Source organism: Nymphaea colorata, chromosome 2, assembly GCF_008831285.2.
Source record: "Nymphaea colorata isolate Beijing-Zhang1983 chromosome 2, ASM883128v2, whole genome shotgun sequence".
NCBI classification, from domain to species: domain Eukaryota; kingdom Viridiplantae; phylum Streptophyta; class Magnoliopsida; order Nymphaeales; family Nymphaeaceae; genus Nymphaea; species Nymphaea colorata.
Window position 1 is genome coordinate 216,748 of NC_045139.1, and position 15,850 is coordinate 232,597.

At 40.8% G+C, this 15,850-nt stretch overlaps 2 protein-coding genes and 1 pseudogene across 2 annotated transcripts; 1 reads left to right on the forward strand and 2 right to left on the reverse strand.

The window, feature by feature from the left end:
- The first annotated feature begins 2,367 nt into the window (after positions 1-2,367).
- LOC116249153 (uncharacterized) lies at positions 2,368-6,988 on the forward strand. The gene is made up of 8 exons (XM_031622327.2): positions 2,368-2,759; positions 4,432-4,695; positions 4,798-4,869; positions 4,961-4,999; positions 5,289-5,396; positions 5,515-5,612; positions 5,747-5,858; positions 6,469-6,988. The coding sequence occupies exons 1-8, from the start codon at positions 2,601-2,603 to the stop codon at positions 6,718-6,720; spliced, it is 1,104 nt and encodes a 367-aa protein (XP_031478187.1). The 5' UTR covers positions 2,368-2,600; the 3' UTR covers positions 6,721-6,988.
- Positions 3,453-3,586, reverse strand: LOC126409860 (U4 spliceosomal RNA; annotated as a pseudogene).
- Positions 6,989-10,895: 3,907 nt separating the features above from the next.
- On the reverse strand, positions 10,896-15,536 carry LOC116248893 (proteasome subunit alpha type-1-A-like). The gene is made up of 2 exons (XM_031621920.2): positions 15,096-15,536; positions 10,896-11,509 (listed from the first exon to the last, which is right to left on the reverse strand). Exons 1-2 carry the CDS (start codon positions 15,444-15,446, stop codon positions 11,078-11,080), a joined length of 783 nt encoding a protein of 260 aa, XP_031477780.1. The 5' UTR covers positions 15,447-15,536; the 3' UTR covers positions 10,896-11,077.
- Between the last annotated feature and the right edge of the window lie 314 nt (positions 15,537-15,850).

A 15,850-nucleotide genomic window follows, 5' to 3' on the forward strand; every position in this document is an offset into this window, starting at 1 on the left:
TCTCTCTTCCCCCCGTGTACAACAGAAAGTTGCGAGAAATTTTAGATGACAATGGATGGAGTTATGTTCAATGTATTTTGTGTTATATATATATATATATATATATATAGATATATAACTGTAGGTGCTACTGGTAGGTGACAATATGAGCTATTGATCCTTTTCATATCAGCAATTAGCAATTGAAAGAAAATACAAAGAAAAAAGAGTGATGGGTATATTCATCTATCATTAATTCACACTTTTTTTGCTCTTATCTGGTTTTTCTTTCAACCACAAATTTAGAGGAGATCAACTGCTTATCTTCATTTGTGTAGCATCTAAATACTAGCACCTATTAGTTTTTCTCTCTGTCTTTATATATATATATATATATATATATATATATACCATTTTTGTTTTGTTTGTCACTAACCAACAAAAAACTAAAACCAAAATGGTATTCACTGAAACAGTAAAAGGATGCACTACCATTTACCTCATTCCCTTCTATGGCTATTGTGATACCTAAATTCCGGTGACCAGCGCCAGACCTACCATTAGCATGCAGGTTCCTTTGTGGAAACAAGGGACCAGCACGAAGCCACGCCCTTTCTTCATGCTCAAACAGAGACAGTTGAAATTGAAACTAAAGAGTTGTTGATCTACTTCGTGATATCTAGGCATGGGAAAGACTTCTCCGGCCGGCAGCTTCGTATGTCCCGGGAAAAGGCTTTTAGTTAAAAGGAAGATACGGCTCAAAGAAACAGTGGCCGCAGTAGATGGAAAGAAGAGTTCGTTGCTTGTATTTTGCATTGTCTTGCTTCTCCACTGGGTTCATACATTCACCATGTTGGCTCCATAGTAGGTCAACTAGGGATGGAGCCAGAAAATTTCAACAAAAGGGCATTAGTTATGCACCTTTTAGATTTTTAAGGGAAACCTGCATGTAAATTCAAAAATCAGACATAAAATTTCAACATAAAATTAACCATTTTTTGTGGGACCGTGTGGGCAATTGCCCACACTAAGCCAACACCACCCTCCGCCCCTGCAGTCAACCGTGAAATATGTACGTTTATATAGACTCTATCATTATTCCCCAACTCTGTCCAGACTCCGAAGAACCGTGGAAGCTGTTAGTAACAACTGCCGATCAGATGCCAAACTCTGTCATTATGCTACAACTCAACTTTAGATCTCAGTCAAATTGAACTAAACGCATACCTAACTTTTATCAATTTTGCTCCAAATCAATGTTATATCTCTGTCAAATTGAACCAAACGGTCAAATTTGGTTCTATATTATTCTCAAGAACTTCACAATGTTACTTCATCATCTGCTTGGCACTTACCAATCATGTACTTTACTATCAAGAAATTCAGAAACGCTTATTTTGAGAGATTGAGGGTGTGTACCAAAGTTGTACCTTCGATCGAATTTTCCTTGTACGGGGTTCTTAGGGCAGATGGCAAATCAAAAGAAGCAAAAAGATCAGTTTAGGGTCAAAACTTTTGATATTAATCTTGAAACAAGCCTCATGTTTCTATTGACACAAGACAGACTTTCATCCGCCCAGGCCGGGCTGGGCCAAGGCTCGACAAAGTCGGGCTCGGGCTGGCCCAAAGCCTTTGGCAGCAGCCCAAGCCCGACCCGCTTAGTTATCGGCCTGAGCCAGACATCAACTTTACACTTATTGATTACCCGGTTCGATGTCAACTATATATATATATATATATATATATATATAGTCTGACCCCTAAGCTTTTATATCGGCCTAAGCTTTTATATCGGCCTGACTCGAATGTCTAATAGCCAGCCCAAGCCTGGTCCATCAGGAGCTGGCTACCGACTACCCATTGTTCTTGCCTACCCTTAAAAAGGAGGGTGAACTTGTCAAAGCTCATGTCAACCCCTCCCCATGAACAATGGAAAAGAATTCTTTTAACTTCTTTCACTAGACTACATTCCTATTGTTTAAACTATCATTTCTTTCCTTCCTAGGTTGAATGAAATTGTTTTTCAAACTCTTATGAGACTATTTTTATGAACAGTATGCTTTCTTTTTATAAAAAAATATTATTTTCTTTTTAAATGCATGAGCAAAAACTTCTCTAATTTTTGAGTCATTCTAAGGCCGACATGGCCTAATGCAAACGAAACTATACTTATCATTTTTTAATATAGGAAACCCACATTTACAGTGTTCGATTGTTATTGATTGGCAACTGTAAAAGAAAACTTTAAGGCGTACCCAAAATTAGAAAGCATGGAATTTTTCTGAAGGTGTATCAAGAAATTACAAAGCATGGGATTTTCTTTTGGGGACTGAAGAGCGGCCGATAGCGTCCAAGCAGGGAAGAAGAAAGTTTTTCTTCCCCCAAAATAATTGCAGGGTTGGTGGGTGCTGAGTATGCTACGTTCTCGTATGACTTGGCCTGAGTTCGTCCCGCGGTCTAGGATTAGGAGGACGTGACTCGGGGTAGGGGCCGCAGGGGGGCGGTTCATCCCTCTCTCTCCCTTAATTTCTGTGACGCGAGTGTCTATATAAGATCATCCGTTTTGTGCCGGGAGAGGCGGGGAGAGGAGACGCGAAGCTGCTCCTGAGAAGCTGGGGAGGATGGGGGCAGAAGAATTCCCCTCCCTCCTGCCCAAGAAGGAAGGACAAACTCGGCCACTCGTGGTTGGCCTCCAGCCGTCCGCACTCCTCGATCACGTGGCCAGGGTGGACTGGGATCTGTTGGATTCCATTCCAGGCGACCGAGGAGGCTCCCAACAGGTAGTGTAGTAAGACTATCCCAAACGGAAGAACTGAACAAACCAAAACAGTGGTTGCCAATCCAACCAATGAGGCGTCTCTTGTATTCTTTCTTCTATACTTTGGGTTATATGGGCTTCCATTCTTCCCGCTGTTTCAATTTTATACGACTCACAAGTCACAAGGAAAGGTGAACAGAAATATATACCTCATATCAGGATTGTTTCCGGAATATCATTTACTCTTTTCCAGCGTTCACATCCAGGACTTGAGTTTTATCTGCGGAGTGGGTGATAGAAGAGAAGAATTAGTGGTAGTAATAAGTTTCTGTTTGTTTGGTGGATGACTGTGCGGTGTTGATGTTTGGCTGTAGTTGGCTGATTAATTTTGGTCGAAGGGACTAACTTTGGTCCCGATCTCGGAAATCCATGCGTGATGAATTTCCCTCTCTCTCTCTCTCTCTCTCTCCCTCTCTCCCTTTTTTTTTTCCTGGTTTGGTGAGGCGTTGCAGGCTCGCCTTCATGAGATTTCTGCAGTATTTATCGTTTATCTTTTTTATCTTTTTCGTCCTTTCCCCGTCTTGCGAATTCTGCAAGAGGAGGCTGAAGCCAGTGAGGCCCAGTTCTCAGGAGAGGCATTTGTAAACTGCATGCTCTTCCCTACACAAAGTTTTTTCTAAACTTCGAACCAAAGTTATTGCTTCGTTCTTCAGATTCTTATTTAGGAAGCAAAAACTGATGTTATTGCTTTACTTCGTAATCTTCAGTTTGAAAATAGTTTTCAACCAACAATTGACGCGCCTCGGTTTTACCTCACTAGCTGTGTCATCATTTCCCCGGCGCAGTCTAGCGAATTATTGTACCGGAAACAACAAATATAACTCTTGCAAGGAAACAAAGAGAACCTTTTTGCAACGAGTTTCGTTGATTATGAACCCTATACCATTCTATCTTCACAGTGATATTCTTATAGCTGAATACGCGTGTGCAGGATTAACCTACTTGCTTTTACTTTGTAGCAATGTATGAATACTCATTTAAATTTGGAAAAAAAAAGGACGAGATCAAAAGTTTCATTATGGAATGTCGTGCAGTCAGTCTTGGTTAAGCAGGTGCAAAGGCAAATGCCGTCTCGTAAATGCTCATGTTCTGATTTATCAGTCACGGGCATCACACCCATATGATGTTTGTGCCTGCGGTTTGTTTACAGGATCATATATCTTGAGATGGACTGCGCATTGTACTGATTGCTATCAGTGAGACTTTTGTTTATGTTAACGATTTATCCTTCTATCTTGAGGCTGTAACATCACGTCATGTTCACATGCCAGTTGATTTTTTTTAATGGATCAGTGTCACCTTTTTATATCTTGTCCTCTTATTTGATCTTAATTATTATATCCGGTAGAATGGAGTACACATGCTATTCCTTGTAGCCCCCTTAGTTTCTAGTTGCTGTCATTTATGGCCATCTCAACTTTGAGGTTCACGAAGTGAATTCATAGCTTTCGAGATGGGTATCTGGTTAATGAAGGTAATCATGGCATATTTGTTGCATATTTGCAGTTTAAATGGAAAATGAAACCTCATTGGGCCCATTAATCTACCTAAAGTACCAGTCCTTTCCGGCTTTTGCTTTTCGCACACGATGTTGAAACTCAATTGATTTACACAATTATCTGGTGGACCAACAGGTGCAGATTGCAGAACTGGAATATATTCTGAGTGAAGTAAACACCCATATTCTTCCACTGCCTGAAGACGTCACTTCCATAAGGACAATAGCAGGTGGCAGTGTAGCCAACACTGTTCGTGGTTTATCTGCTGGATTTGGTATTTCATGTGCAATTGTTGGTGCATGCGGTGATGATGAGCAGGGAAAATTATTTGTATCTAACATGAGTTGTAATGGTGTGAATTTAACACGGTTGAGAATGAAAAAGGGGCCCACTGGTCAGGTTAGAAAAATTTCACAACTTGCTTTATTATGGTTTTAATGGATGTTTCTTCTCTTCTTCTCTCTTTGACAGACTGACTCTAAGAGTGTAAATGAATCACAGTGTGCATGCCTTGTGGATGCATTGGGTAACCGGACCATGAGGCCATGTCTATCCAGTGCAGTAAGGATTCAGGTGCTTCTGTGTTACTTGATCATCTGTAATGGAAATTCAGAAAGTTGTGTTATGAATTTGTCCTCTAATGTTTATTATTCTATTTGTCCAGGCTGACGAATTAACTAGAGAAGACTTAAGAGGTTCCAAGGTGGTTCCCCTTCTCGACTTTCATTTTTATCATCCATTTTTCTCTTCAAAATTATTCAATTTCATTTTCGAGCAACCAGAGATTACAGATATGCTTTTGCTATTTGTGGACAATCAAAAAGGGAATGGATTTAGTATGGTGGCTTCTGTCCATCCCTTTGTGATGCTCGTCCCGTCTTACATTCTCTCTGTCCACCTCTTAGATGCTTCTTAAAGTTGTTTTCTTTAAGAACTCTGCGTTGCACATTTTGGTGGATTATTTGAATAACTGATCAGTTTACTGTGTTCAGTGGCTGGTATTGAGATATGGGATTTTCAATTTAGAACTAATCCACACAGCTATTAGAATTGCAAAACTGGAAGGAGTACTTGTGTCTATGGACTTGGCAAGTTTTGAGGTGAATCTCCAGAAATCTTCCATTTATATTTTTGATTCATTTCATCTAATTATAAAAAGATCATCCTTAAATTGGTACAGTAGAATTGATCAATTATTCATAATGTTTCAACTGTTAGATGGTTCGTGACTATAAGGCACATCTTCTACATTTGTTGGAGAATGGAATGGTTGACCTCTGTTTTGCTAATGAAGATGAAGCCCGAGAATTAATGAGGTAAACTTTGCTAAAAGCTGTCTCTGGTTATTTGCCAAACTTGCGATGTGATGCCAATAGGTGATATAGAGACGAATAGCTCCTCTAGATTTCATGTACCTCCTCTCTCAAGCATGTTTCCACTGGATATTCAGGGGTAAGGCACAGACAGATGCAGAAGCTGCTCTAAATTTTTTGGCTGCAAATTGCCAGTGGGCGGTGGTGACATTAGGTCCTAAAGGATGCATAGCTAAACACGGCAAGGAGGTCAGTAAAAATTTGTTACTTGGGAATTCATGCGCTTCATGATAGATGGATTTGGGTGGTGGGCAGCTCACCAACGAGGAGCTTATTATGAATGTAATCTACTTAATGAATCTGGTGTGAAAATTTTTATTGTTGTGCCAGATCCGATTCCAACCTGGCCTCTAATATGTGTAGCTTGCCCGCATTGTCCCACCATTTGTAACCTAGTATAACCTCAGGTCCTCATATTGATACAATAGTACAATATTTATGTAGCAATATTTCTTGAAAGGGCGAACTCAGTTATTCTGCGTATTGTTTTCTGCCAAGGCTAAAGCCCAAAGAGCAATTTTTTCTTTCAAAGAAGATATTACCATTTGTTTCCAGTGATTAGTTACTTTTCTAAAAGTTGTTTGAGCACAATTCTCTTCAGAATAATCAAATTATGCTTTTGTTCTTTAAGAAGCTTCTGAAACTTGAGAACCGAATTTCCTGCTCCTGAAAATTTATGTCAAATTAGGTATTCTTTAAAATTCACATGTACGTACATGCACTGCTTTTAGCTTTTGTAGATGGTGTCCAGATTGTTGATAAGATTTTCCAGTTTCTGAAAGTCATTGGATACTGTTAGGTTGTCCGAGTTGGAGCTGTAGGGGAAACACAAGCAACTGATGCTACTGGAGCCGGGGATCTTTTTGCCAGCGGGTTCTTGTATGGCATGGTCAAGGGACTCTCTCTCGAAGAATGCTGCAAAGCAGGTGTTTGCAGTGGTGGATCTGTGATCCGAGATCTTGGTGGTGAGGTGAGACCCGAGAACTGGCGATGGATGTTCCAGCAGATGCACTTACAGGGCCTTTCAGTTCCTGATCTCATGAAGAATTAAACAGAATGACAGGAGGAGAACTAATGCATATGTTCGTTTCAGCTGAGCTATTTGTTATGGTTTCGGCAGAGGGCAGAGCCATTTTTGGGGTCGTCTAACTTAAGCTACCGAGAGGTGCTATGTCAGGCTTGGGTATTCTCTTTAATATTTTTTGCACTCCATTGATTGTTACGAAAGCATATTGTGTTTTTGTCTTTGCTTTTGACATCTAAGCGTCTGGGCGGATGTAACTCTTGTTTCAAAGGTAGGAATGCAATGCTTTCTTTTATGTTTGAGCACCATTTTGTGGTATAGCCTATTAGAATATAGAATGTTAATGCAAAGGGCCAAGCTGCCGAGGCAGTGAGACCTTTTTTTAGGTCAAACTCTCGATTATTTGCTTGTAACCAGCCATCTTTCCGATCGAATAGCATGATCATGTGCCCACTAGAAATTGCCCTCGCTAGTCGCCATCAACCATAATAACCTTGCCAGATGGGGGCGGATTATCGTTTGGGCTTCACTCTTAAATTTTGTGGAAGAGATCAGATCAATTATAAGTAACTGGGAAAACAAGGAGATTGTTGAAGCACCAACTACCTTCCCTCTCTCTCTCTCTCTACCATTTGCTCTACCAAATAAAGAGTGGACTATCCGCTATTTACAGGGCAACGAGCTTGATTCTTCTGAAAGCCGCCTCGAACCCTTTCTTTATCAAGAACTAACAAAACAGGAACTAACTGATTAGGAGAAAAATCTGCCAATAAAGTAGAAAAATTAAAGTATTCTTCTGGGGAGGAAGAAGCCTCATTGCCTAATCGATCTTAACCAAGAAATCAACTTCAGATACGTTTCTATCAATTCTCTGAGCAGAAGAGGAAAAGAAAAAAAAGGAACCAACAACAGCTATTCTCTCAGCATAAAATTAAAAATGAGAACGAATCAAGAAATGAACGGCTGTCCAGAATGCTCTTGATGGTACAAGGTTCAGAAGGGGAAAGACAACAGAAAAAATGGGTTCGGGAGAAATTTATGAAGCACGCATGACAAGTGAGCATGGCAATAATTGTTCTCTCGAAACAAACAATAACCATCCTCCTTTGCCGGCCAGTTGCAGGGTGCGTGACTGTGTACACCGTATGTGATCCTAGCTTTTCTAGAGAATCTGGGTGACGGAAGAACAGCCATGTGAGTGCCCAGACAGCTTCCTGTCTGCTACCACCAGTCACCTGCCGACTCTCAGTTCGAAATACCAACTTGCAGAACACATGCGTCAGCACCTATAAAAGAGGTGGTCCACCTTTCCACCTTTCCTCTCCTATCATGCAGTGTTCATACCTTATTAAACAAAATCATAGTTCATAACAAATCCTTCAGGAATATGATTCATAAATACACAGAGGAAACAAAAACGGAGAAGAATTTGAGCCGAAAAGTAAATGCATTTCGAAGCCCACGATCACACCCCCAAGGTCCAATTTAGTGCTCTACAAATATAGCCCCCCCCCCCCCACCCCCATATAAAGTAAACAGCGGTAGTATGCATGATTTGGTTCAGTAACCACCATGACCATGTTATATGATTGGCCCTGCAATATTTTATTCTTCATGCAGCGCAATTGACGTCTATGCAGTCCAATCGTTGCCTAAGGGACAAAAAGAAAAAGCCTGATCCTTGCTAAGACGAAAAGTAGGTAGCTCTCCCCTACTTTTTTATTGCCAATTCAGGAGTACAGAATATCTGAAACATCGACGCATTATGTTGTCTGGGCATCCGATTCCCTATTCCTCCATAGTAGTCGACGAGACAAGTAAAAGACCATAATTCTCTCAGTAGAGAGAGAATTGATCTGACTTTCCGTTGAAGGAATTTTAATGCCGATCTCCCATAGCACATTAGTGTAATTACTTTTTAATATATGAGCAGAAGAGCTTTTAGGAAAATATGATCACCATTTATGTGGATTCTCTTGATTTGAACATTCGCCAATACATCAAAGTGGAAAATTACAGCATGGGCACTGAAAGCCATATAGCCCACGACAGAAGCCGATCAATCAACTTCACATAATTTATGTACCTGTCAAAATTTTCTTTTAGCGTGACTTGAAGAAAACAATGATACATGTTGGTAGCTCCTCATTTTTCCAGTTGCCAAACTGTGGCTGGTGTCGGGAAATTCAAGAACGTGAGCATGCATAGTTAACCGCCGTTCATGTTGTAAATGTCTGGAATACGGAACTGAATCGAGTAGTCTACGGTTTGGTTCCGTTTGTGCGATGCTATTCACAAGTCAGTTCAAAATGATATTGAGTTGAACCCAATCTGACTCAACTGTTTGAAAACACGGAAGCAGAAGAACTTGATAGCTTACATCCACGGGAGAAGGGGCGCACAGTATTTCACTCACACCAATTCCAGGAATGACAGGGAGCCAAATACAGCTGGGTACAAGATCAAGATGGAAAGAGACAAGGATAAGGATTCACTCGATCCTCATAACAAAATGTTACATACCCCTTTCTATTCCAAAAAAAAATGCTGCAATCGTGAGACTTCCTTACCGTTGTAAATGGCAACTGCCAACTTCACCAAAAAACTCGAAGTCTCGAACATCAACATGGCAGGTGAGTCATGTATGTGCAAAACAGATTGTTTTAGGTCATGTCATCTTATCAACGAGCTATCAAGAACTACCATCCAAACTCATGAGTTACATAGGAAACCGTCATTTCAAGCTCAGTTGGGCCCATATGATCTCATGATTGCTATATCAGATTGGTACCTTACAAGCTCCAGCCCGACTCAAGTTTAAGCCTTGCTTTTTCTCCAAGTTGAAGAATTCATAAACCAGGCCTGAATAAACATATTACCTATTTGAACGACTCCTGTCGAGATTAAACCGGTCTGGACTTTGATCTATTGAATAAGTTGACAATTAGAGGTTAAACATACTTACGTTGGTTCATCTGTCTCATATCACACACTGGCGAAATGGAGAGGTGCTTGGATTTCAAGAGGTCACTCCCTCCCTTATACCAATGAGATGGGACGAATCAATTAGCTGACATGTACTGCAGGCTCACACCAAACATCGATATAGCTCTGAACCCTGGGGTAGGGGTGCTTCTGAGAAGGTATGTAAGGCGAGATGCTCCCCTCATTGGACGCAAGCTCTATCCCACAAATAACAATCCACCCTTAGCCCCTTGTAGCACACACCGGCAATATATCTGCTCGTGTATTGTGGACTAAGGCCACACAACCTTGCCATCGTCAAAATCCTTGCCCTAGTGAGGTTAAACAGAGGCAAGCCACTTGCTGGTTGAAGAAAGTCAATAAGTTTTATGGGGTTGTGGGGCACTTTCGAAAGCGTGGTTCATAATATACGATAAGAGCTAACAACAGCTTGGAGGGAAAGATGATAAAAAGAGAAGGTTGAGTGGCAGATAAATGACTGGGCGATGAGCAAGTTTTGGATTCAGGAATAGATAGGCTTAATTCCAATTCAGGTCATTCCTGGTGAGTTCTATCATTTAAAAGAACCTCTTGTATCCTAGACTGTGCAGGAAATATCATCGGAAGAAGACGCAGGTTCAGTTTCAATTTTCAAGCCTCTATACTTGTGGAAAATGCAGCAGATAAACTTTACTCGCTTTGTCAACCAACGCTGATATCTCGAGAAAATATGAGAATCCAGACAATCTAGCGGGAAACGGAGAAGGTACATGCGGCCAAGTGGTGGTCTTCCCCCTGCAAGCTGGACTGCATACTCCCTTGAATGATAAACTTCACAAGCGGAAGCGGGAACATCAGAACCATTTATTCTTCCATGCATTTTTACTAGGAAATATCGGTAGAAGTAAACAAACTCTTTAGTTTAACCGACTTCCCCCCGTTGGGCCTTATATCAGGACTAAAAGAAACTCTTCTCAAATATTGGAAGGACTGTTATCATGTTACAGAGTATGATATATATGGAAATAACACGGTTGGGTGCTTCACGGTAAGTGACTGGAGAAGACGATACTTGGCTCGTCACCAATTTTAATAAACTCGAGTAGAGTGCCCAAAAAGGTTGATTGCTTTTTTCATGATAGAAAGAACGCAGAGAGAGAGCGAGAGAGCGTGTGTGGTCGGGACAAAACTGAACGCCAAACTACCCAGAGTATGGCATACAAAAGACCCGCATAACATGCACACCAACGAAGATACATTAACGGAGCGAAAATATAATAAAATTTGCAAGCGAAGACACTTAAGCGACAGCTCACATGCAGTTCCAGTGTGATCCTCGTCTACCATAAGGTGAAGAGTCGCATTCCCGAAGAAATGTTCCATAAATAAAAATCAAACAGTTTCATACCCTCTTTCGTAACTAGATATCCATGGGCGCAACATCTGGGCTCTTGTCTTCCTCCATGGCGCTCTGGTCAGATGCTTCTTCCTTTGGCTCCAACGTATCAATGAGCTGTTGAAGGGTCTTCTGATCGATTATCTGAAAAGGTTCGTCCTTCCCGAGAATGGCAACGGTGCAACTAGAGTTACTAAGCTGCTCACCCTGTAGAGTCTCCTTGATTGCGAAAAGACCGTGCTTTATGAGCTCCTCGCGCGAGCAGTCATTGAACGTCTCGAACTTTCTCTCCAGGTAGGTCTTTGCAGCTTGCGAACGTGAACCGATGGCAAAGGCTTGGTATTCAAAATAGTTGCCACTTGGGCAGTTGTAGTAAAGATGAGCACCAGATTCGTCTAGTCCAGCAACCAGAAGCCCCACGCCGTAGGGCCTCTTCCAGGACCTTTGTGTGCAGACCTAAAAGAGGAGCATTTCAGGATTCGGACATAGTAACCACTAAAGAAATGGATAAAAGTGACAAAGATGACTTCGCAGCCAGCAAGTCTTTTCTTTCAAAGCCCACCGTGACCAAGATGATTATATGCAAATTTTGACATGGGCGACCGAGATCAACTAAACTAAAGCAATAAATCTATGACTCAAGTGCTGCACGATGCCTGCTGCCTAGGCGCTCATGTTGCAGCTTCCTTTTCAGTCCAAAATGCTGACAGTACTAGGCCATCGTATATGGAAAACCTACACATTCCTTCTATTTAATAAAAAAAAAAAACAAATTACTTTAGACTCTTAGAATATGCCTTAAAACCAAAATAAGAAAACATCAACTAACAAATACAACGCTTATGGATTCACTCCAAGTGGAGGAAAACAAAAAGCATATGCAAACTATCTAGCAAAAACCAGCAAGGAACGTTCGATATGTTCAACTGGCTTCAATGCTCTAACAAGAAAGAAAATCTGCTAAATAACTAGTCATTAATCACACAATGAAATCTCAAGGATATGTTATGTCCATCTATGTTGTTGAACATGGGATGAACATAAAAACAGGGTTTATCAATAATGAGGGGATTCAGGCCATCTTGATGATAGTGATCTACCTCACTTTCAGCAAAACATATAAAATTATAAATTGACCACTTACTCCAATGAGCAGTTGCCACATGCATTTTCTCATCACATTTCATAACCATGTAAAAGGCCAGGGAGTTTTACAGGGAAACGTCATTCTCTAACAAGCTAATTTCTTATTTAATAATAAGGGCATGAACTATTTGAGTGACGTAATAAAAGGTAAACCAAAAGCTGAAAATTTTATTTATGATAAGTTATATGGCCAAATGTTTCCAAATACACAAAAAGGTAGGCAATGACACATCAAAGCAGATGCAGGAAACAAGTCTATGAGAAAATAATTTGTCCATTTAGGCAAAATATAAGAACAAGTCAACAAGATGCATATAAGAATTTGACGCAGCTCTCAGTTTTCATTCTATGCAAGGTGCCTACGCAAAATACCTCAGGCTGCACTGGATTTGTGCACTACCAGGAATTATGCAAGAAGAAATAAAACTACTGCAAGATCCAATCAGCAACCACATTTCAACATTGAATTAAAGTATCACTAGCATGCCAAGTTTCACAAACTATAAAAAAGAAAGTTGTATCAGGTGGAACATAGCAGATATACACATGCGTACATGTCTCCGCATCCAGACAATAAAACAGGTACATAGAAATATTCATCACCTCAATGTTAAAAATGAAAATGAAAGAAAAGAAAATTGGAAAGCCAACTCAACTTGATACCATCTAAACACATATTATCGGTTACATGCACAGTATGCACCTAGGTATAAAACCTTCAAAATTCAAGGTGAAAGAGAGTTATCAATAAGATTTAAGAGTGAGGGAAGGCAACTGAAGTTCCTCCTAGTTCAACAAAAAGTGCATTCCCTTGTATAATCCTTTAAATCAGAAGATCTTTTTTTTTTATTACATTGTATAATTTTCTAAATGTGGTATCAGTAAGAGGATCTGAGATCATGTACTATAACTAAAAACGACGATAAGCAGATTGATCTCAATTTGGAAGTAAAGATGGTGAAGCTTTCTCAATATCCATATCCTTCTCAAGCTTCTGCTTTCTCTAACATGATTCATCGGGACAAGACAATGGAAACTCCAACATGTGGTTGGGTTGGATAGATTCTAATATCTATACTGTATTCTAGAAAAAAATTTCCAGAACTGTCAATATTCACATCTGATTTCAACTGCTTAGGAACAGATTGGAGAAAGAAGTCCAAAAATCCCTAACTTGGTTGACCTGCCTAATGTTGCTGATTAGCAAGCTGTTCAACTACGTCTGTCTGAAGTCTGAACTATAGTCAAGTCTACGGATCCTGTTTCTCCACTTGTTTCTATATAAAGTGAAAACTTTATGGCATGTTTCAAAAGTGGAGTAGGCCCTCCCTTGACGTACCATCTCATTCTCACCCACTTTATCTGTCTCACACTTAAGGGTGCAACAGAAATTTTGGAGGAGTACCCCTTAAAAATAAAGGGAAATGGTGGAATAATGGAGGGCGCCACGAGACACCATCCGTTTTGTTGGAATTAGCAGAATAGGGATTATGCACAAGGTTTGCCTTAGTCTGTTAGACCATTTTCTTCACCATCCAAACATGCCCTTGCTTCATATTCTTTGTATCACCTCTGGTTATATTCCAGCAAGTTTCAATGGCCTTCTCATTTTTATCATTCCTTCCACTTGCATGATGTATCGTCTCAACATTTCTTATTTGTGTAACAATAGGCTTTTGCATAATATGTTCAAACCATCTTAAATGATTGATCTTGTTAATCTAAATGAATTCTAATACATGAGTTATTGATTGACTTTCTTACAACTTCAAAAATCCCTCGTCCATCATATCTATCTTCATGGATTCTGACTTCATTTTTCTTCTTGGTCGCCCAACATTCAATTCCATATAAAAGATGCTGGTCAAACAATAACCTCACAAAAAATTTTGTTCCTCATGAAGGCTTCACCGTGCAGCATACCCAAATAGGTGTACTTTTGCTCGTGATATCTACATTATCTCCACCATCGCGTGTCACTGATCCTAAGTCACACAGGGTGCGCCAAATATGGTGGCACACCTGCGTCGGTGCGAGTGTGGGTGCAGCCCGACACAACGCTCAACTTGGTCAAACCAAATCGGGTGTTGCTGACCGCACCTGTTTTTTTTTTTCTCTTGACTCTATCACATGCTCAGTTGGAAAAGAAAATATTTACTGTTCAATCATCATTTTCACATTATGTAGATAATGGCACTGCTTTTCCTATTGAACTACACAGGAAAGTGTGAAACTTAAGCTCGATATATAAACAGACGAAACAGAGCACGCTTCTATTTCTTAGAGTTTCATCTCTACTGGCAACTAGAAAACTAGTCAGAAAGTTCTTGCACTAAAAGCCCAAAGGAGTCAAATTTCATACTAATCTGAAAACAAAGTGATTTCACTCTAGAAACTATCTATCGCAGTAATTAAGCTAAATGTAAACTATGCACCTCCAAATTGACCACGCACAGAGTAATATGAAAGCATGGTCACCCGAAAACCCACACTGCCATGTAGAACCTCGAGCACCTAGTGTGAAACTCAAACATCACATCCAGCATTTCAATAACTGTTTCATAGAATTCAATAAGTCAAGGATCCAATGTTGGAGACCATGATCTTATTTTCTCCATCCAATTTAACACAAGATTACTTGCTTTTCAAGGAATGGGTCGACCAACCATTCTTTATATCCAGATAACTACTTGGCCTATACTTTAGAACTATAAGGAATTAGCAATCTAACAGATTCAGGTATCCCACTAACTACACTTATTGCTTGGAAACAACATGAATTTTCCAGGGTCGGAAGCAATTATCAAAATGCACAATGAAAAAACGAACAAAAGAAAAAAACAGGCCTCAAGCAGAGAAAAACATCAGAAGGACCGATTGCCAGTTGTGGGCGCACCTGGGCCTTATCGGCAAGCTGGACGACCAACCTGCCGACCGGGAGGGACGACTCGTAGACGAAGCTGTAGTTGATGCACTCGGACCTAAGGTATCTGGAGAGGACGCGGCCATCGGCGGTGAGCCCCGCGATGGCGATCCCGATGTGGTCGTCGATCTTGAAGATCTTCCGCTGGTGGGACGAGAGCTCGGAGTTGGCCTTATTGACGCTAGCGAGGACGACGTGGCTGCGGGACCTCAGCCCGATCGCGGCACTCCCCTGTTTCACGGCTTCCATGGCATACTCCACCTGGAAGAGGCGGCCTGCGGGGCTCCACGTCGTAACGTCCGTGTCATACTGGTTCCTGAACATCTTCCCTCCCTGTCTCCCCTCTACCTGTGCTTCTCGCCGGAAAAAGGGAACTGCGAAGGGTGCCGGAATTTGTGTGCCCTAGTGTCTCTTCCCCTGCACTTTATGAAGGGGAGGGTACTGAGAGAAGCGAAAGGAGATGGCACTTGTTTTTAGCCCAAATTACTTGAAAGCCATTGAGTCGCTCTAGCGTCTGAGCGTGGACCGGGTTCACCAAGGGTTGGTCTTCGTTCGGCTCATATTAATATATCGGCCAGTTATATAACTAACTCGTGCAAACTAGTTAGTTGCTAATTCAGATATCTTCGAGCCAATACATTCTCCTTTATTATCATTGGAAAATAGCTTGATCAATCTTAGTTTCATATCGTTTAAAACAGTTTTAGAGTTCGAACTTAACTATTTCT

Excerpts from the sequence above, each read along its gene's own strand:
- LOC116249153 (XM_031622327.2), top strand. The coding sequence starts at position 2,601 with ATGGGGGCAGAAGAATTCCCCTCCCTCCTGCCCAAGAAGGAAGGACAA. Across the intron at positions 4,870-4,960 it reads CCAGTGCAGTAAGGATTCAG|GCTGACGAATTAACTAGAGA; the intron begins GTGCTTCTGTGT and ends CTATTTGTCCAG. Across the intron at positions 5,859-6,468 it reads TAGCTAAACACGGCAAGGAG|GTTGTCCGAGTTGGAGCTGT; the intron begins GTCAGTAAAAAT and ends GGATACTGTTAG.
- LOC116248893 (XM_031621920.2), bottom strand. The coding sequence starts at position 15,446 with ATGTTCAGGAACCAGTATGACACGGACGTTACGACGTGGAGCCCCGCA. Across the intron at positions 11,510-15,095 it reads AGCTTGCCGATAAGGCCCAG|GTCTGCACACAAAGGTCCTG; the intron begins GTGCGCCCACAA and ends CTCCTCTTTTAG.